The sequence below is a fragment of the Euleptes europaea genome, chromosome 5, assembly GCF_029931775.1.
Source record: "Euleptes europaea isolate rEulEur1 chromosome 5, rEulEur1.hap1, whole genome shotgun sequence".
Classification (NCBI taxonomy): Eukaryota; Metazoa; Chordata; class Lepidosauria; order Squamata; family Sphaerodactylidae; genus Euleptes; species Euleptes europaea.
The window spans coordinates 19,292,501-19,315,251 of NC_079316.1; the positions used below are offsets into that span (position 1 = coordinate 19,292,501).

At 47.4% G+C, this 22,751-nt stretch overlaps 1 protein-coding gene across 5 annotated transcripts in view; it reads left to right on the forward strand.

The window, feature by feature from the left end:
- The first annotated feature begins 441 nt into the window (after nt 1–441).
- Nucleotides 442–22,751, forward strand: part of TNIK (TRAF2 and NCK interacting kinase) — a 326,006-nt gene continuing 303,696 nt past the window's right edge. For all 5 annotated transcript variants that reach the window (XM_056850315.1, XM_056850320.1, XM_056850318.1 and 2 more), the window contains exon 1: nt 442–498. In XM_056850315.1, coding sequence (XP_056706293.1) covers nt 442–498 — 57 coding nt within the window. The remainder of the gene's footprint in view (nt 499–22,751) is intronic.

Below are 22,751 nucleotides of genomic sequence, written 5' to 3' on the forward strand. Positions count from 1 at the left end.
CTGATCGATTCCCTCCTTTCTCTCCCCCCCCCCCGGCGAAATTAAAGGGAAAGCGCCCGGTTCGGGGGCGCGGACGCCGCTCTCGCCGCCCGGATCGCCGGAGGGGAGCGCAGGCGCCACCCTGCCCCCCTCCCTCCCTCCGTCCCTCCCCGCCCAGGAAGCCGCGAGAGGCGATCCTGGCGCGGCTTCGCTTTGGATGCGCCTCGCTGGAGCAGCCGCCACCCGGGCATCGCCAAGAGGGCACGAGGCGGGCAGGTGGCACGCCTCGCCCTGCCCTTTCCCCTGGGCGAGGGCTGCGGGCAGGAGGAGGAGGAGGAGGAGGAGGCGGCGGCGGGGAAGGGGAAGGGGCTCGTCTCGTCTCCCCGCCCCGCTCGCCTCCCCCAAGGCGGGCGACCGGAGGACGCCTCTCCGCGCTGACGCCGGCTGGCTCCTGGGCGCATCATGGCGAGCGATTCTCCGGCGCGGAGCCTGGACGAGATCGACCTGTCCGCCTTACGGGTGAGGAGCGGGGCACGGAGACCCCCACCCCACCCCCAGCGCGCGCGGCCGGCCCCTCCCTGCCTCCCCCCCGGCCCCTTTGGGGGTCGCCACCGCGGCCGACTCGGCGAGCATCGCTGCGCTCCCCGGCGGGGCTGGGCGCGCTGGGACCCGCGGCGGGGTGGGGGTGGGTGGGGCGGGGGGCTTCTCCCTGCGAGAGGGGAGCTGGCAGGGGAGGGCTGGCTCGCCTGGCTCGGCGCTGCCTCTGGCCGCCCGGCCGCTCGCCTGCGTGTTGTGGATGGGGTGCGCGCGTGTGCGTGTGTGTGCATAGACGCGCGGTGTGCCTTTGCTGGGATGGCGGCGGAAAGGTGGCCTGGGGCTGGCTGTTGGCGCCTCCTGGCAAAGTGGAGGCTGGCTGGCTGGCTGTTTTCCATGGCCCGCTGGCAGATGGGGCGCTTCCCCACCTTCGGCTTGGGGCTCTGCTGGGGCTCTGCCTCTAGCTAGGCAGGAGCACAAGGGGACGTTCAAGGCGGCAGTCTTAATATATGCATGTGTGTGTGTGTGTATATATATATATGTATACACACACACACAGTCTAGCCTCTATATATGTGTGTATACATATATATACACACACACACACACCTAGCTTATATATATGTGTATACATACATACATAAATATATATATATACACACACCTAGCTTATATATATGTGTATACATACATACATAAATATATATATATACACACACACAATCTAGCCTCTATATATGTGTGTGTTTGTGTGTGTACATATATATATGTGTGCATATGTGTGTGTGTGTGTATACATAAATATATATATATATATACACACACACAATCTAGCCTCTATATATGTGTGTGTTTGTGTGTGTATGTGTGATGTGTGTGTGCATATATATGTGTGTGTGTGCACACACACACACATATATACACACACATACACACACACACACACACACACACACACACACACACATATATATATATATCTATGCTGGATTGCAACATCCTCTTGGGAAGCGCTGTCTTCTCTGTCACGTTCTGGCTGCTTTTGCCACTTTCTCATCCTTCCCAGCTCAGCTGTATTTATTTGCAGCAAAAGTGAGAGTACACTCTAGGAGCAGTTCTTAATGGTGGTGCTGAAACGGATCGCGGTTGCATTGTGACGGACCGCTGGGGTGGCAATTAGTTTAGCTTGCTTCTTCTTCCGTCTGGACCCCAAGGACGGTTCTGGTGTCCATTTTGGCGTGCTTGTTGGGAAATAGTAACTTTGTGACCCTTTCAATTATCCTTCCCGTTCCTCTCAAGGGAGCAGAATGTACCTCCCGGCTATTCTAGCCGCATGACATGGTACATACATCACATTGTGGGCCAGCGGTGGGGATAATTGATTAAATAAACGTTGAATGTTTTGCAGAGACATCTGCTTCCATAGCCTTCCCTGCTTTTATTTTGCATATACTCTGCACTGTGTGTATGTTGAGTCTCTCCTATATGGGGAGGGGGTCACAGCAGGAACGGATGGCTTCTTCTTGGTTCATTGTATAAATGCATTAGGGCCACTGCTGTGTGGCCCTGAGTGACACATGCTAAAACTCACAGCATCCCCCCCTTTTCTTTTCATTGTCCCACCCACTCCTTTTAATTTTAAATCTGGATTTCTAATTTTCAAATTGCATACATATCTTGTGGGGAAGGATTTCCACCCTTCAAATTATTTTTATAGGATGCATAATTATTTATCCCTTTGGCCCAGAGAATCAGTGATTGGTTTCACTGGAGATTTGCCATTGAGGGCAGTAAGGTAAGTCTGTTGAGAAGCTTCCAGGGTTTGGCCCCAGAAATACAAAGAATAATAAATAGGAGGCTGTCTGTTAGCCTGTATAAATTCCTCACTACATATCTGGGTTTGGGGGAAGGGTTTATGGGTCAAAGGATTTGATTTCCAGAAGGGTTGATTTCCAGGAAGATTCTTGGGTCCCCCACACCCCATCTAATGTGTGTGTATCTATATATCTATATCTGTCTAAATATATACGTTATAACTACTTTAACTACTCATTTCATTGCTGTGTTTGTCTTTCTCTGGCTCTGCGTTTATCAGTCATTGGTGGAGTTCATAATAGCAAGGGCTGGTCAAATTGTTGTCTCATAGCTGTTTCCTGTTTTATGGCATTGCGAGTTCTTATTTTTTATTTGCCACATTCTCAGAGCAAATAGCAGTAAAAAGTGGGGTGGGGGAGCGCAGAGGAGGACATTGTGGCCTCACGTTGTTCTTGTTGTGGCTATATGACAACATTACTGCACTGGGATGCTACGTTTGTGTATTTCAGAACTGCTCCTTCCTTTGATATCTATCACATTTCTATTCAACATAATATAAACTGGAGTAAAATAAGAATAGGCCACACAGAGAATTGGCTCTTTGTCTTCAGTAATCCCTCTTTGACTAAAGGAAACCCCTTTTTCTCATACATAAATCAGAACATAGCATTTGTCTCATGCTTTGTGTTTGAGTACTACCATAGTGTGTTGTGATTCTGTGTTTTATTTTCAAAGAAATTGGTTCTTATAATCTACCCTGTCTTGGAATAGATGACAGCATTTCTTTAGTTCCATGATGCTCACATCATCCCTTGGAGTGACCTTATGACGTATGCCCATTTTGCAGATGGGGTACTCCCCTGTGGTTTTCCATGAACAGTTCTACTATGCTGCCCTGACCTGGATGGCCCAGGCTAGCCCGATCTCGTCAGATCTCAGAAGCTAAGCAGGGTCAGCCCTGGTTAGTATTTGGATGGGAGACCACCAAGGAATACCAGGGTTGCTGTGCAGAGGAAGGCACTGGCAAACCACCTCTGTTAGTCTCTTGCCATGAAAACCCCCAAAAGGGGTCGCCATAAGTCGGCTGCAACTTGACGGCACTTTACACACACACACACAGGCAGGCACTTAACTGTACCCTTTAACTTAATTATTGAGAAAGGTTACAGATAATGGGTTGGATCCATAGTTAAATTATGGAACTCCCTGCCCCAGAATGTGGTGATGGCTGCCAACTTGGAAGGCTTTAATAGGGGAGCGGACATGTTCATGGAGGCAAGGGCTATCCATGGCTGCTAGTAAAAATGGGTACTAGTCATGATGCATTCCTATTCTCTCCAGGATCAGATGAGCATGTCTATTATATTAGGTGCTTTGGAACACAGGCAGGATAATGCTGCTGCAGTTGTCTTGTTTGTGGACTTCCTAGAGGCACCTGGTGTGAACAGACTGTGTGAACAGACTGCTGGACTTGATGGGCCTTGGTCTGATCCAGCATGGCCTTATATTCTTATCCCATCCAGATTTCTCTAGGCACAGGATAAGTGATTTTCACCCTTTCCTGTGGCAGCCCCAAATACTCCCCTAATGCTGTTCCGGGAGGGTAGGGACCCCCAGGAAAGCTTTGGTGGAATTGGAGGTCTCCCGCAAAATGAGGCATTGGCGAAAAAGCTCGTCCACCTCTAGCCAAAGTCCCTCCAATACGCCCTGCAACATAGCTACCTGCTTGACCAGTTCATGGTTTTGATGTTGGAGGCGTAGGTAGTCCTCGTCCCGCTCTCGCCACTTTTGCTCCTGGGGCTGAAAGTCCTCGTCCCTTTCTCGCCACTTCCGTGTCTGGCGCAATCCCGTGCCCCACAAAGATGGTTCCCCCGAACCCCCCATTGCTCCCATCTGAGAGCCGACTGTAAAATCCCAATCCTCTTCCGGCAAGATGGATTCCCGCTCCCCACCGCCACCGGGTATTAACGTGTGGAGGCACTCACTGCCGAGGAGACTCCAGCCAAAGCCACGGACAAACGCAAGGAAGTCTAGGCACTGCTCCATCCGTGCCCCGAGGCTGCGGTTGCTCCAACGGCAACTTGGGGGCCTCCTCTGGCTTCTCCGGTTGCTTAGGTTCCTCGTCCGGTACCTTGGGGTCCACCGGCTCTTGGTGAGGAATCAGTGGTATCGTGGTATCGGGCACTTTGGTGTCCGGAGCTTCACCCATGGTGTTGGGGAGAACACAGCACCACAGCCCAAAAACTGATTACCAGCCTAATGTCAGGATCAGGCGTCTGTCCCTAGCATCCTATAAGCACACTCATCCAGACAGGTAGATCTGAAGCAGTAAGACTTTATTGGGAGCAAAAGGCAGATTTAAAGCTGACTGCCCACCGGCAGGTGAGGCTGGTAATGGCAAATATAGGCAGGTTACATGTTTAAAAGCACTACAGGCTGCGAAGGTAAACATGGCTAAGCAACCCTGAGATAAGTGATTCCCAGGAAGGAAGACTAAACATTAGCGCAGCTGTGGAAAACAGGACGAGCGAAACTGTACACAGACGCTTACAGGCATGAGAACCAAGGACTTGACGTGTAGCCAGAACCTGGCCTAACTCATGTCAAGAGCCTTTACTCCTGCTAACGGCAAAGGCCTGACACTTCCCACGGTAAATTTTAACTTGTGTTTCCCAGTGTTCGGCACGGTGTGCAACAACTTTAAAAGTAGTTATTTGAACAAAAATACAATTTTAAAGCAAACCCACTAGTCAAGGGCCTTTGCAGATTAGGTGCTTTCCTGTATTTTGTAAATCATATGTTTTCCTGCTGAGCTATAGTAACTCCTGTGACCCATTCCAAGTGCAAATATTGTGCTTTACCAAGCCATGTTTTTACCATGCAGAGAGGTAATATTTCCAGCAATTTTGAAGCCATGGGGAAAAGCCTAAAAATTTGAAGGGCATTGCAATATATGCAATACTTATCAATCCTGAATGTATTTTATTTCTTTAAAACACCATGAATATTGATTTACTTCACAAAATGTATATCCTGTGCTGCTGCCCTCGGGCCACCGAGGCAGCTAACAAATTAAAACCTCCATAATAAAATCACATATTAAAATAAATCAACAAAACACATCATTAAAACCAGAGCTAAAATACATATAAAGACATTAAAACAACAATTAAAACATTGGGCGGGAAGGAGGAATCACTGAGGGAACAGCAAATGAAACAAAAAAGGGCTTCACCCCCTGGTGAAAGATGGCAACGGAAGGGGACAGACAAATCTCCCTGGGGAGAGAATTCCAAAGTTTTGGTGCCATGACTGAGAAGGTTCTTTCCCAAGTTGGCACCCGCATAATCTCAGAAGGCAGGGGTATCTGAAGCAAGGCCTCTGAGGATGACTGCAGTGGTTGGGTAGGATCAGAAGGGAGTAGGCGGTCTTTCAGGTGTGCTGGTCCCAAAACAAATAGGACAGGGGTGTCAAACATAAGGCCCGTGGGCTGGATCCAGCCCCTTGAGAACTCTTATCTGGCCCGCGAGCCAGCCATGCCAGCCACACCCCCACTCTTGATCTGGGCTGGCGAAGCATGGCCTGGCCAAGTTACATCTATGTCATATCCGGGCCTCGTAACAATTGAGTTCAACACCCCTGATATACGACTTTAAAGGTCAACACCAGCACCTTGAATTGTGCCAGGGAAAGAGATTGGGAGACAGTGCAGGTGGGCCAAGACTGGAGTGATATGGTCCCTACGACCCATTCCAGTCAACATCCTGGCTGCAACATTCTGTACCAACTGAAGCTTCCGAACATTTTTCAAGGGCAGCCCCATGTAGAGCGTGTTGCTGTAATCTAATCAAGATGTAACGAGGGCATGCGCTACTCTGGCCGGATATTTTCTGTCTAGGACTGGTTAGCTGGCTAACCGGTCTAAACTGGTAAAAGGCACTGTTGATCACAGCTGCCACCTGCTTGCCCAACAATAGGCCTGGGTCCAAGAGCATGCCCAGATTACGGACCTGATCCTTCAAGGGGAGTGCAACCCTATCAAAATGGGTGACACCTTAAATCCCAGATCAGATCTTCTGCCCACCAGTTGGGATTCAATTTCAGTTTATTGGCCCGCATCCATTCCAAAACTGCTTCAAGGCACCAGTTCAGGGTATCTACAGTCTCAGGATATCTACAGTCTTCCTGGGAACAGCTGGAAATGTGAGATACAGCTGAGTGAGTGAGTGTCCTCACAGAGCTAGCAGCATATTTCAATACTGAATTAAACTTTTAAACATTGGACTTGTCAATAGTATATTATAAATGTTATAGGATATTAACTGTGGACAAAATTAGTCATATTTTAGCAATACATGGTTGAAAATGTTGTCTACAATATGTGTGTGTGTAACGTGCCATCAAGTCACAGCCGACTTATGGGGTTTTCATGGCAAGGGAAAACTAACAGAGATGGTTTGCCATTGCCTTCCTCTGCACAGCAACCCTGGTATTCCTTGGTGGTCTCCCATCCAAATACTAACCAGGGCTGACCCTGCTTAGCTTCTGAGATCTGACGAGATCAGGCTAGCCTGGGCCATCCAGGTCAGGGCTGTCTACAATATACATAGGAATTATTCTTTAACTTTGTAGACATTCTTACATAAAAATCTTCATTCTGCGAGAGTAATGTCTAAAAATTCTTCACTCGTTTTACTAGAGAAAATATTGCTTGAGTTTTTTTTCATGACCAAATGGGGAAGGAGTTGGGTAAAAAATGGGTGTGTGTGTGTGACTTTAAAAAAAAACATTGGGGTTTTTTGGGCCTTCACATCTCCACCAAGAGAGGTGGCAAAAGACTTAACTTCAGACATGTTTTTTTTTAAAAAAACCTAAGCAAACAATAGACCTCTGATCTAGAAAATATAGATCGGCTCGACAAAATTCATTTAGCACTTAAAATAATTGTTAAAGGTCATAAATACAGGCACATTTATATGTTATGCTGAGATGATCTAATCATTTTGCAGTCTGGAATCAGAAATCAATAGCAAATTTTCAGCCTAAGCACAAAATGCATACTGCCAGAAGTTTCGTAAGCCCTGTAGATGTTTGTATTTGTTATTAGAAAATCACAATAGGTCCATATGGCTGCACATTAGGTGTTTTAAACGGTGAGAAGCGAAATGTGTCTTCAAAGGCTTGAAGGGGAAAAGAACGAAAATCTAACTCAAGCTCGGCTGACACATTACTTCAAGTCTAAAACCTGAACAGGAAACACTGCGGGTCAGATATTTCCATAAGGTTTGACAGACAAGGCTTTCTCGCGCTTAGCTAAACATATAGCCATGTGAGGAAAACTTAAGCTCCTCAGAAACAAATGCAGATGAGCAGAGTCCTTAAAGTGCCATCGTAAACAGAGTTGAACCCTTCTACACCTGTTGAAGTGAATGGGCTTAGAAGGATGTAATTCTGTTTAGGATTGCACTGTAAGTTGTCATGTTAAAAAAACACTTTAGATTTATCAAGCTCTCATGCTTTATGCGCACAGAATCCTGGATGTGATTCCTGGTATCTTAAAAGGCTCTTGGGAAGATGAGGTGGGATGGATAATCTGAGACCCAGATTGCTTCTTTCTGCCAAAGAGGAGACTATGCGTGGCTTGGCTTGACATGGGACTCCTTCATATCTTCATCTTGCACATCATAGAACTGTATATTTCTAGTGTGACCATTCTATCCTTAAACTAGGTACCTGCATCTTGAAAGGTGGGGTTTAGTTTTTAACTGAGCTTGGAAAAAAATCAAGCCCCCCACCCCAGTGAAGTTCAAAACCATACACCACCTAAAATAAATGAAGGGGCAGGGGAATCGAGGGTTTTAAAAAATTGTTTTGCTTTTAACTAGAAAAATGTCCATCGTTATGATGGGCAGAGGGATTGGATTGGGTAGGCTAAGATAGAAGGACCCTCAGAGAAGTTGAGTATATTTCACACTGCTGCTGGTATCTGTCAGGAGGGCCATTTTTGTCCCCGCTGTAGTGGTCATGTGAAGTTAGGATTTTACTTTTCCCTGTTTTCCTCCATGACGAGGAGAAGCAGCCATTTGCTCCCAGGAGGCAAAGTAAAATGTTACACTTCAGGATCCCAAAAAAGGAAAAAAGATACAAGGTGACAGGTGAAAACTTTGGGATCCAGCTGGGTGGGACTTAACTGTTCTGGTGATTAATTGGGGGGGCAGGTTGTGGGTGTGCATATATACCATAGAGCGAGTGTGATGTAGTGGCTAGAGTGTTGGATCAGGATCTGGGAGACTAAGGTTTGAATCCTCATTCTGCCATGAAAGCTTCCTGAGTGACCTTGGGCCAGGAACGTACACTCAGAATAACCTACTTCACAGGATTGTTGTGAGGATAAAATGGAGGAGAGGGGAATAATGTTATAAGCAGCTTTGGATCCCTGTTGGGGGCAAAAGGAGGGTACAGATATCTAAATAAATAAATAACATGCACATGTGTTTGATGGGTATTAGAATGTGGGATACGTGATAGTCTCTGGCTGCATTCAGACATGTTATTTAACTGTGTGTGTGTGTGTGTGTGTGTGTGTGTGTGTGTGTGTGTGTGTGTAAAAGTGCCGTCAAGTCACAGCCGACCTATGGCGACCCCTTTTGGGGGGGTTTTCATGGCAAGAGACTAACAGAGGTGGTTTGCCAGTGCCGTCCTCTGCACAGCAACCCTGGTCTTCCTTGGTGGTCTCCTATCCAAATACTAACCAGGGCTGACCCTTCTTAGCTTCTGAGATCTGACGAGATTAGGCTAGCCTGGGCCATCCAGGTCAGGGCGTTATTTAACTACAGTTAAGTAAAAATGTGTACAAACTAGATCTTTGCCCAAGCTCACATACACACCTTATTCCTTGCCTGTTCTTGCTTGTGCAGAGAGTTGCAATAAAAATGAATTTAGATTGCATGTGATATATGCAGGTGTGAGGATTAACCAGAGCTGTTTTCTCCATCTCTCTCTCTCTCTCTCTCTCTCTCTCTCTCCCCTCCCCCGCTTTGGTATTCTAAATTGAGGTTCTATCAAAGCTTGTTCCGGATGGTTAGCTGTGTTGGTCTGCAGTAGAAGGGCAAGTTTCTACTCCAGTATCCCCTAAAGTAGGGTTGCCAACCTCCCGGTACTAGCTGGCAATCTCCTTCTGTTACAGCTGATCTCCAGTCGTTAGAGATCAGTTCACCTGGAGAAAATGGCCGCTTTGGCAACTGGACCCTATGGCATTGAAGTCCCTCCCCTCCCCAAACCCCGCCTTCCTCAGGCTCCGCCCCAAAAACCTCCCTCTGGTGGCGAAGAGGGACCTGGCAACCCTACCTCAAAGATCAACAAGATTTCCAGGGCATAAGCTTTCAAGAGCCAAAGCTCCCTTCATCAGAAAATGAGAATGGAGATCACCGAGCCCTTACATCCCAGTCAGAAGATGGGCTGGGTGTTGCAAAGAAGGGAGTCAGGATGCTAAATTATTAAGGCTTGGAATCCCAGTTAGTGGGTGGGAAATGAACTCTGTTTAGACCTCCCACCCACATTCTTAAATCGTGAGTGACTGGAGTTAATTTTTAACCCTGGTTCTCCCTGTGAGAGAGGACAGGAGAGAACTTGAAGCATATGAGCCGGTCATCAAGGAGGTTCATGCACATTTTCACTCACTTTGGGTTAAGTAAGATGCCTAAATTTGACTTGATAGCAAATTTGGTGGTTGGCTGCTTCTGTTCCAGTTTTACACGTCTGGGACTTAAACATGGCATTGCCTGGTCACCCACTACTTGCAAATGCCTCCTGTTCCCCAGTCTTGGTTGGGCAAAGGCTGTGGCTGCAGAGCTGCTTCCAGTCAGAGTAGACAATACTGACTTTGATAGACCAATGGTCTGATTCAAGGCAAGGCGGCTTCATTGAACACACGCTTATACTGAATCAGACCCTTGGTCCATCAAAGTCCGTATTGTCTACTCAGACAGGCAGCAGCTCTCCAGGGTCTCGGGCAGAGGTCTTTCACATCACCTACTTGCCTAGTCCCTTTAACTGGAGATGCTGGGGATTGAACCTGGGACCTTCTGCATGCCAAGCAGATGTTCTACCACTGAGCCATGGTTCCTCTCCAAAACTTCCTTGGAAGGGGCCATAGCTCGGTGGTAGAGCATCTGCTTTGCATGCAGAAGGTCCCTGGTTCAATCCTTAGCATCTCCAGTTAAAAGGATCAAGAGGGAGGTGATGTGAAATACTCACTACCTAAGACCCAGGAGAGCCGCCCCCAGTCTGAGTAGACGATACTGACGTTGATGGACCAATGGTCTGATTTGTTATAAGGCTGCTTCATGTCAGGGAACAGGGCCGTACAATAGCCTTGTGTTTGCTCGTGCTCCATTGGTCCTTGGGTGCTTGGCTCGGGAAAGGTTGCCTGCAGGTTGGCTACCATCTTGTGATTCCTGTCGGCCCCTACTCACATAAGCAGCGGAGGGGCTTCAGGACAGCTATGGAAGTGCTCTGAGTCTGGAAACTTCCAGCTCCTTCCCCCTTGAACAAAGGGCACTCTGAAGCATGACATGATCTGCTCAGAAGCTTTGGCGTTGAGCAATTTTTGGCCTTTTTGCATTGCTTGCAGTCAACTTGCATAGAGCTGAATGTCAATATGGGTTGTCTTGCAGTGGAGCTGGATGACATCCAGAACTGTAGCTGTGTATTCCCATACCCCTGCATCTATGAAAACAGTAAATTTTGAAAGGCCATTTGTTTACATTATAGCTAATCCTTTTAAATTAAGATAAGATGCTTGTGTGCTCAACAGAACGTAACTGCTGCACCGTTGCCAGCGCCCCATCAGTTCCATCTGAATGGTAAATCCTTTCAAGATGGGAAGATCGAGGATGCTCCATGCATGCTAAGAGATTGAGGATACTCCGTATACACTAAGAGATTACGTGTACATCATGTTCTTGTAGAGGTTACCCTGGGGGGTTGGCGCTGTGTGCTTTCACATTATGCTAAAGAGAAGTTTCAGGTACACATACCTGGTGTAGAGCACCTTTTTATTGGTTTTTTATTGTGGTAGGATGGGTTTGTAGCAGCCCTAATAGCCCTGACAAGCCCGATCTTGTCAGAACTCAGAAGCTAAGCAGGTTTGGTGATTGGATGGGGAACCCTCAAGGAAGGCAGGGGCTGTGATGCAGAGGAGGAAGAAGAAGAGTTGTTTTCTATATGCCAACTTTCTCTACCACTTAAGGGAGAATCCAGCTTACAATCACCTTCCCCTCCCCTCCCCATGACAGACACCCTGTGAGGTAGGTGGGGCTGAGAGAGCTTTAAGAGCTGTGATTAGCCCAAGGTCACCCAGCTGGCTTCATGTGTAGGAGTGGGGAAGCCAACCCGGTTCACCACATTAGTGTCCGCCGCTCATGTGGAGGCATGGGGAATCAAACCCAGTTCTCCAGATTAAAGTCCACAACTCTAAACCACTGCTCTTAACCACTACACCATGCTTGGAAGTCAGTGGCAAACCACCTCTGCTCATCCCTTGTCTTGAAAACCCCTTGAGGTGGAACTTCAGGGGGATGCCATGAGTCTGTTGCGACTCCACAGCACATTTTACATTAGGATTTGTTTACTTTAGGAGGTGTCATGCAGCTAACTTAAAAGTCCAATTTGAAGGTAGCTGTGCCAGTCTAAAGTAAAAAAGCCCCCAAAGACCCACTTGATATCTTTTTATTATAACCAATGTGCAACTTTTTGGGTTCTTGAGAACTCTTTATCAGGATGGAGTGTTAAAAATGCAGACTCACACTTGGGAGTCTGGACATGGTTCTTTGCAGGAGTGGGCAGTCTTCCCGCCCTTTCCTTTTTACGGTCTGCAAATGTTGACGTGACTTTGTGGCGGGTATGCCCATCATTGGAGCCCTGTGGCGCCGAGTGGTAAGCTGCATACTGCAGTCCAAGCTCTGCTCACGACCTGAGTTCGATCCCAACGGAAGTTGGTTTCAGGCTCAAGGTTGACTCAGCCTCCCATCCTTCCAAGGTTGGTAAAATGAGTACCCAGCTTGCTGGGGGTAAAGGGAAGACGACTGGGGAAGGCACTGGCAAACCACCCCGTAAACAAAGTCTGCCTAGTAAACGTCGGGATGTGACGTCACCCCATGGGTCAGGAATGACCCGGTGCTTGTATAGGGGACCTTTACCTTTTTTTAAATGTCCATCATTGAAAGTAACTTCAGGAGAAACACCACAGAAGAACTGAGCCAGCAAACCCCTCAATTGTGGTTGTCTATTACTAGGATCATTGCAAGAGGATTCTCTGCTATTGTAGAGTTTGGACTTGATCTGCCAGTTTGGTGGTAAAGTTACTGGAAGAGCAAGCAATAGTTTAGTGCTCTTCTGGTACCTTTGCTAAGGGATGGTTGGTTCTGGAGCAGGATGTAACCTCTCCAGGATACATGCACTTAACTGCAGCTGGCCCTCTGAATGCACGGTGTGGAAAGTATGGTCACTTACGCAGCCCTGCCACACTCTCAGCGTAACATGTGTAGGCCTTTAGTGTAATTTTCCCACTCTTGTAGAGGGTAAGAAGGTAAAGGTTCCCTGTGCAAGCACTGGGTCATTCCTGACCCATGGGGTGATGTCACATCCCGACGTTTCCTAGGCAGACTTTGTTTACGGGGTGGTTTGCCAGTGCCTTCCCCAGAGTGGAGAAGATTTATGTCAGTGATGGTATTGACATCCTGTGCTGAGGATTTCAAAGATGGGAGCTAAAAGTGACATACACATGTCTGCTACTGAAAACGGCAGCTTTGTGTGTAGTTCCGGCTCTCCTTCCTTAGGCAGCAAGCTCAATTTTGTTTCCTTGCTTAAAGTCATTGAGCCACTTCTGGTGGAGAAACAGCTGTGTTCTGATACAACAACATTGTGCAGGTTGTAGTAGATGTAATGAGGGAGAAGGAGGTGCTACGAGATACTGTTCTTGACAACCATCAAATCTGTATTGTAGCTCTGTCTTCAAGGAGAGTAGTCTAAAATGGTGGTAATGGATTGTGAGGGCAGCCATGCTGGTTTCTTTGTCTTGTGTGGGTTTGGACCACCACTTTGCCACCAAGTGCGATAAGACTTTGAGGCTTCCAGATTAAAAAACAACAACACACACACACTTGTTTTCTGTGGCCACGATCCCAACTAAGTGCTCACGTAGGGAGGCTGGTGATAGCAGGCATTTAAGTTTCTACTGCCAGTTTTTGTGCAGAAGAAGAGATAAGAAATGTTTCTGATGGTATCTTCAGCACATGGTGGAAATGGCAGAGAAGGCTCTAGCATTTTCCATGAGAATTAACATCTGGGTTTTGGAACCCCCTGGAAGAGGACCAAAGAATACTGGTGGATCAAGAGCAGAGTTTCTAAAACCATGCCAGTAGGAAAGTGTTTTTCGATCAGAACCTAGGAGTCAGTCAAGCCAGTTTTTCTGTTGGCGAAAAAGGGAAGGCTATGCTGGTGATCATGGGACCTGCATGGACAAAAGCCACATGGGATGGAGACTGTAATATGCAGCAGAATTGGGCAGGATCAAGCAAGAAAGCTGGCAGGCTCCAACCCACAGGCAGAACTCTGGGCAGAACAGAGAACACATGAAGCTGCCTTCTACTGAATCAGACCCTTAGTCCATCAAAGTCAGTATTGTCTACTCAGACCAGCAGCAGCTCTCCAGGGTTTCAGGCAGAGGTCCTTCACGTTACCTACTTGCCTAGTCCCTTTAACTCAGTGGTTCCCAAACCTTTTGGGCTACTGCTCCCTTGGTTCCACAGACTCAACCCCAGCACCCCCTACCCTATCCAACAACACAGTTGAAGGGGCCCACCTCTAACACCCCCTGCTGCCCCCTTGCCTCTTAGTGTCACCCTAGGTAATCCCACCCTCTCATGGGGTGGTATTGCCCACTTTGGGAACCACTGCTTTAACTGGAGATTCGGGGATTGAACCTGGGACCTTCTGCATGCCCATCAGATGCTCTACCACTGAGCCATGGCCCCTCCCCAGCTAAGCAGGGGATACAAGACACAAAAATAAATCTTAGTAATTTACAGAAGCAGTTCCTCATTCTGTCTTTTGAATAATGGGCTCACTTATTACTGCCTTGAAAGGGACAGGGAAACAGTTGGCGTTGAGAGAAAAAAATTAAACAAAGAGAAAGTTATAATTCTCTGGCTCTGTTTTATTCTAAAAATTAAAATGGCAATGGCTTTCAGAATCACCTCACCCTCTTGATCCAGAATCATTCTGATGTTAATTTCCTATATTACTCACATTTTGCTATAGGTTTTTTTTTTGCCAGATCCCTAGGCCTGTGTTACTAATAGCAATTTACGTAGATGTGTAATTAAAAGAAACAAAAACCCTTAAGGAAGGTGCCCATTTCCAAAGCTGGAAGTCTTTATATTTCTTCTGTAATAGCTCAGCAAATACTCTTTCTTGGTGTTGGTCCTAGAAATGGGCAGTGAATCACATACCTAATATTGTTAGAATTTTTCGTGTAACAGGGCCAAACATTTTATTTGCATTCTGGGCTAAAGTCTACCATTGCTGCCTGTCTGTCTTCTGTATGTCAGAAGATCAGACAGGCCTGCCCGGGCATTCCTTGCTGCTGTGAAGCAACGTAGAAATGGCACGTTATTACATTCCTGCCAGGTTTCGGTGGGCATCATGGTAGAATGCTAAAACAGTCAAAAAGTCTAGTTCATTTCTTACAATCTTATTCCGTTCTTCTTCTTCTGATCTCAGGATGTCTTACGTTCCTTTCTTGGGTATCCTTCCTTCAGGATGGTTTACTGGGCCAGACTTTCTTGGCTATTGTTGGTATGTTATACCAAGTCTAATTAATATAGTAGATGAGAACTGTTTGGTGCACTGTTTCTCCTGGGTTATGCATGGACATAGGAATGCCTTTGTTGGACTAAACCAAAGGTAATCCAGTACAGTAATTGTGGCCAGATACCTCTGAGATGCTTGTCATCAAGATAGCAAGGCTAAGGCATCAAATCCCAGCATCTGATGTTTAGAGGTATGTTGGCATCACTAAATGGATCTTCCATGGTCCATCCATGGTTTAATACCATTGATTGACCTCGTCCCTAGCTGTGATCTGTGACCTCGTGGGAACGGCCTGGGGGCTGAGCCACATCAAACAAAATCCTAGTTTTTATGGGTAGAGCAAAGGACTATCGTCATACCTCACTGCACAAACTTGGATATCCAATAGTAAAAGACTGACAAATGAGTGTGCTGCAAGATTTGAAGCAGCCTGTGATGATGAAACACTAGCCTTTTGTGGGCACTCGTAGAATTGGGGAGGTTTTCTGGGGATTGGGGATGACAATCACTGTTGTGTAATCTGAATGTCATATCTTGAAGAACAACGGTAGTTCTGTACACTTGTGAAAGATCAGTAATGGGGCTTTCCCACATGGGTTATTTGCCTTGGGATTGATACTGCAGGGAAGCGGGATTTCCCCTTTGCTTCCTTATAACACATGGAATGTTTGCACACATCCCCGGTTTTCCCCAGTCTTTCCCAAACTCCTTTGGGAAAGACTGCAGCAAAGCTGAGCTTCCCATGTGTGAGAAAGTCTGGTTTTTTTCCAGTTCCTCCTTCATGGCAGCCATTTTTCTTTCCACAGTCTCTGTGGCAACTGTTCCCCCGCACTTAGATTCTTACACCCAAGGGTGTATTTCAAACACCATGTCTGGAATAAAACCCTGATCCTAAGGAGATGCTCTGTTAAAAATTTCCCTTGTTTTTTTTGTGGTCATGTTGGTATATCTTGAGGTAATTTTTGTGAGTGATTAGTACCCTTCATTTCCAGGAAATGCTTTAATACCTGGGTGCGAGGTCCCTTTCACCCCTTCTCCACCCATCTCCTGAGACCTCTGTATTTATTGCTTTCAAACAGCTTTTATTAGCCAAGTGGGATTCCAGGAAGGAGGGGGAGGGTTAGAAAATGTTCTCTGAAGAGCTATTTTGGTGGTTCTGATTGCTACCTTTTGATTGCTCTTCTTTCCTTTTGGCCATCCTCTTCTCCCAATAAGTCTCATTGCTTATAAATATAAATGTAGTACAGAATGCTTCACTTTCCTGACTGACAATGGGAGAAAGCCAATTTGATGCTCTTTCCTCAGGTAATAATGGGCAAAATTCTCCGTCATAAAGTTGGAACTAATATTTTGTGAGCTTTTATGGGTGCCAGTAGAGCTGTGAAGACAGCAAACGATTGGCAAATGATCTTGAGTATATCCAAGTCATGGATGTTCCTGATATATTCAGAGGTGGAAATCGAGCCAGATCGAGGAGACTGTTCCTGAGCAAGATGCTTTCAGGTTTTGGGGGGGGGTTGCTAAAGAGGAGTGCAAATGGAGAGCTCTTTTGCACTGCCTCTGTATTTCTTGAGTGCTGTTTGTGATGCCAGAGGGACTTAGAGCATGGGGTCAATTGCTGGTCTTGGCCTTCTGGCAGTACAACTCACCTTGCCACCTTCCTGTGGCTGTTCTCTTTTGTAATCTAGCGTCAAAAGAGAAATTGGAGCGTGAGCTTGATAGAAATCCCTGTGTTGCATGGCGTTCTGTTCCTTTGCTGAGCGAGGAATATGTGTCTGTCTGCAAATGTGTGTTCTCTCCCATGGCTGATCTTCCCTAGAGAGCCTAGCTTGTTGCTCTTTAATGAAGGCTCCCGTAGACGGACTCTGATGCACAATGAAGCTGTCAGGCTGGTGACCGTGCATTCCCCATTCAGAGTTTATTTTCCTGAAATCTTTGAGATATTAGCCTCTCCTCTAGCAGCTTTCCATTGTGAGAACTGTACATTTGCTACTGTAATCCTGGATTTAGCTATCGTATACAGTCTCAGTCTGCTTTTGGACATACCTTTTTTAATGCCTGGGTAAAAGACAAGCTAAGGAGCCCCGTGGCGCAGAGTGGTAAGCTGCATTACTGCAGTCCAAGCTCTGCTCACGACCTGAGTTCGATCCCAATGGTAGCCGGCTCAAGGTCGACTCAGCCTTCCATCCTTCCGAGGTCGGTCAAATGAGTACCCAGCTTGCTGGGGGTAAAGGGAAGATGACTGGGGAAGGCACTGGCAAACCACCCCGTAAACAAAGTCTGCCTAGTAAACGTCGGGATGTGACGTCACCCCATAGGTTAGGAATGATCTGGTGCTTGCACAGGGGCCTATCTTTACTTAAAAGACAAGCTAATAGAATTTGTGTATGTGATGCTTCCTGTGTTTAGTGAAATGTGTATGTACCTGGTGACGAGAGAGCTTGCTCTTCTTTCTCTACTCTGTTATGGGATGGACAGGGGAAGATAAATGCAAACTCCAACCCAGTTCCTTTAGGGAAATGTGAAGAGCAGGAAGCATCAATAGGTTTATTTGATATTAGTTTTGTCCCACCTTTCCTCTAAGGAGTTGGATTTCCTTCTCTTTTAATATTCTTACAGCCCTTTGAGGTAGGCTAGGACTCTGCAGGTCTGGTCACCATATCTCAAAAAAGACGTCACAGAACTGGCAAAAGTACAAAGGAGGGCAACCAAGATGATTAGAGGGTTGGAGCACCTTCCCTATGAGGAAAAGCTGGAGAGTCTGGGACTTTCCTTTTTAGACAGAAGAAGAGTTGGTTTTTATACCCCGCTTTTCTCTACCTTTAAGGAGTCTCAAAGTGGTTTACAATTGCCTTCCCTTCCTCTCCCCATAACAGACACCCTCTGAGGTAGGTGGGGCTGAGAGAATTCAGAGAGAACTTTGACTAGCCCAAGGTCACCCAGCAGGCTTTGTGTGGAGGAGTGGGGAAACCAACCCGGTTCACCACATCAGAGTCCGCCGTTCATGTGGACGAGTGGGGGGTCAAACCCGGTTCTCCAGATTAGAGTCCGCTGCTCTTAACCACTACACTGCACTGGCTGAGGGTGGACATGATAGAGGTTTATAAAATTATGAATGGGATAGTGGCAGAGAGGGCATCCAGTGAAGTTGATGAACAGTACATTCAGAATGGACAGAAGGAAATACTCCTGGAATTTGCTGCCAGAGGATTTAGTGATGGCTGCAGGCATAGAGGGCTTTAAAAGGGGATTAGTCACATTCTTGGAGGACAGCAGCTACTGGCCATGGTGATTAAAAGGAGCAGCTACATTCAGAGGCAGTAAACCTGAATCTCAGTGCCAGGCGGCAACATCAAGGGGACTCTTCGGCCTCTATGACATGTAGTTTGCCCTCCAGAGTAACTGGTTGGCCAAAGCGGCCATTTTCTCCAGGTGAACTGATCTCTATCAGCTGGAAATCAGTCGTAATAGCAGGAAATCTCCAGCTAGTAGACCTGGAGGTGGCAACCCTATCTGGGAGGCCTGCCGCCATCCAGGCTGTGGCCAGGCCCACATGAAGCTGCTGTGTACTGAATCAGATTACTGCTCCACCAAGGGCCTCTGTTGCTTCCATCAGGTTGTAGCTGTTGAGGCCAGCCTTATTATTATTATTTCAATTTGTATCCTGCCCTCTATCCCGGCCTAGGCCAGGCTCAGGGTGGCTAATAATATTAAATACACTATGGCCATTAACACATGGGCAAGATGTGACAGGTTAATCTCTCTCTCATCTCACACTATTTTAATCTGGGATCATAAAAGTAAACGCACGTCCGTCTCCCATCCCACACTATGTGCACCACCGATGCTCCATGCGTTTGGGACATGGAATAACGTGGGATATTCGGGGAGTGCTCTGTCGCTACCGACGTCATTACATCACAGTCACGCGATTGTGCGTGCTTGGCGTCTTCCTTTTTTTCCCTTCTCCCCCCTAGAATGATATGCCGGTATACCAATGCAACTCACTTCAGGACGTTAGTTTTCTCCTGCCTTCCTGCTCTGCAGCAAAAAGCAGAGCTCTCCGGCCCGCAGCTCCGCCGTCTCCGTTTTTGAGGTGGCAGGAGGCTCGGAAGCTCGGGGCAGGCGCGGCTAGAGTGGGGAACGCTGAGTCCGCCGGCCAGCTGAGTGGCGGCTCGGCGGGTGCCGCGAGAGCCGTGAGAGATGAGCGTACGCTTGGGCCGTCTCGTCAGGCTTAGCGGCGTCGCCTGCTCGCTTTCCTGGCCAGGGGAGGGGCGGTTTTGAGCCCCTGAGGGGAGTGAGCCTGTGAGGGAGAGGCACGGCCTCGGCGCAAGGCGTACACGGGGCCTGGTGTCAGCGGGTGGCTGATCTACCGGAGGAGCCCCCCCTCCTCTCTTTGGCGGGGAATTTCACACACACACCCCTCTTTAGGGCGGCCAGGCGCTAATAAAAAAATCACTCCTGGTTGCGTTAGGCTGGGTGATTATCACACACACGCACCCGCTGGCACGCACGCACACAGGCAGTCTTGGGCGGCAAGGACTAATGGAATATCAACCCGGAAGCGCATGCATTACGAAACAACCAGATTTATCTCGATTGTGATCTGTATTTCGCGATAAGACGGGTCTTGGGAAACACTTAAGTAAATCCCGCTCGTGGTAGATTTGATCCACAGAGCAGGGGCAGCGTGCGTGTGACCACTGGAAAACCGCTACATTAGGGGTGGAGAAGCAGACCAAATCAGTCAGGCGTTAACGGCCTAAAATACAATAAAACCACACTATACAAAATAAACTTTAAAAGTCTTAAAGCCAGTTTCCTGTTATTCATCGATTGATCAAACGGCGCTCATCTCTAGAGCATAGGGCCACAGTTGGCCTGGGGGAAACAGTCAGGGCCCCAAGTTTACGTTCAATAAAAGCACAAAGGGGTAGGGGTTTTTAAATGAATCCTTAACCTACCCTGGCTGCTGCTCCGTTCTCACCGGGAGCCAGTTCAGGCTTTTCGAAAGCACCCTTACGACGCAGTCCTCCTGATACTGTATTAGTCAGAGGAGTATGGAAGAACTGATGGTTTGAATGATCTGGTAACTCCTTGGTTGGGGAATGCTAGCACACTCAAGTGTACATTATATCTTGGGCCCATCACACCTAGGAATGAATAAAGCGACTCCTTGGTCTGTGATGCTGGGCACAAGAGTCTGGGCTTGTGTGCGGCTTTAGGCGTATCAGGCAGTCTTCGAATTGTGCTGCCCTGGGTAGCTGCTTAAGCTGCCTGTATAGTAGGACTGCTTTGGGGATGCCTGGAGACATTGCCCTGACCTCCAGTGGTAGATGTCCGCTTGATTGTAGGTCTCCTTCTGTCTATTCTTTGGCAGTTTTTAAGCAGAGGCTAGATGGCCATCAGTCAGCAATGCTGATTCTGTGAACTTAGGGAGGACATGAGAGGGAGGGCAGGAAGCGTTGCATCGGTGTTGGCTCTCGTGGCCCTTTCTTACATGCCCTGGGTAATGCTGATCGCCACTTTGGGGGCCAGGAAGCAGTTTTTCTCCAGGCCAGATTGGCCAGGGATCCTGGAGGGTTCCCCCCTCCCCATCTTCTGGGCATGGAGTAGGGGTTACTGGGATGTGGGGGGGGGGGAGGTGTGAATTTCCTGCATTGTGTAGGGGGTTGGACTAGATGACCCTGGTGATCCCTTCCAACTCTATAATTCTGTTCTTGCCCCCTGGTCCAAAGCATTCAATACAGATGTAGTGTGGGGTTCTGATTTTCATCCTGACCGATGGCAGTTGCTTCTTAGCAAACAGGGTTGGGGATGTGATCTTGGTGATCTACATACACCCCCCCCCCGCCGCCCCCGGCCCTTAGTTCAAATGCCAAGCTTTTCCTGTCCTCCCTTTCCATATACCTTCATTTATGAGAGTCTGATCTTCCAGCTCTTACTCAAGATTACGAGATTCTGATCTTCCTGCTCTTACTCAAGGGCACTGCTAAGCTCTGTCCAGTAAACCTCTGGGTGCACAGTTGTTTGAAATCCCCCACCCTCAATAAAAGCAACCTTTTCCCTTTGTTATTGCAGTGTTGCGGAACTTGTTTTTAAAATACCGTGGCTGGCTTCATCTTGCTTGGCCTCCTTTTTGCTTTCCAAAACTGCTGACATCTTACTTAGTAGTTAGAGTGTTGGACTAGGACCATGGGAGACGTAGGTTCAAATACCTGCTCTGCCTTAACTCATTGGATGACTTTGAGCCAGTTGATCTCTCTCAGTCTAACCTATTTCGCAGGCTTATTATGAGCCATAAGGTAGAGGAGGAAGAATCAAGTATGCTGCACTGAGCTCCTTGAGGGGTAAAGTTGGGATACGAGCATATGTCTGTGCATGCACCATTTGCCTAGGCAGATCACGAGAGGGAGGGCATCTTGGCCATCTTCTGGGCTTGGAGTAGGGGTCACTGGGGGTGTGGGGGGATAGTTGTGAATTTCCTGCATTGTGCAGGGGATTGGACTAGATCAAAGCTTCTTAAACTGAGAGTCGCGACCCCATATGGGGTCGCGTAACTGAATGCGGGGGTCGCAAAAAATTTGGCAACAGTCAATGGTAAAATTATATGTAGATCAAAGAATTGTTTTAAAATAAAATTCTTTATGATTTATTATCAGTATTTGTATACCTATTTTATATATCTATATACCCGGGGTCTCGGGTGGAAAGGGGCCGCAAGTGGAAAAAGTTTAAGAAGCCCTGGACTAGATGTCCCTGGTGGTCCCTTCCAACTCTATGATTCTATGAAATGTACGCTAGAAGGGGGCTGATTCTTTGTCCTTTCAGGCTGTTGCTGTGCCACAAACTCCCAAATTGGTTTACTAACCCAGCTGCCCACACCAATCCAATCAGGACTGCTGAGACCTGGATTCAAATCCACACTTGAGTTTTGGTATCTTTGGGCTTCTTCTTTCTCACCCTAATCTAATTCGTGGGCTTGTGAGGATTGGGTGGGTGGGGGTAAGGCAAGAACTTCTGCGAGGAAAGGCAAGATAAAAAGATAGTAATTTTTTGTATGATGGTAAATTCATTGAAGAAAGCTGATAGGAAGAAAGACTCCTTTGAAATGTGGTGTTGGAGGAGAATGTTACGGATACCTTGGACTGCCAAAAAAACAAATCAGTGGGTTATAGATCAAATCAAGCCTGAACTGACCCTAGAAGCTAAAATGACTAAACTGAGGCTATCGTATTTTGGTTACGTCATGAGACGACAAGAGTCACTGGAAAAGACAGTCATGCTAGGAAAAGTTGAGGGCAGCAGGAAAAGAGGAAGACCCAACCAGAGATGGATTGACTCAATAAAGGAAGCCACAGCCCTCAATTTGCAAGACCTGAGCAAGGCTGTCAAAGATAGGACATTTTGGAGGACTTTCATTCATAGGGTCACACACACACACACACACAAATTCAGTAGGGTGGTTTGCAATGTTGCATATCGCTTTCAGAGCCTTGTGGCACCTTAGAGTCCCAAATGTACTGTGGCACAACCTTCTGTGAACCAGA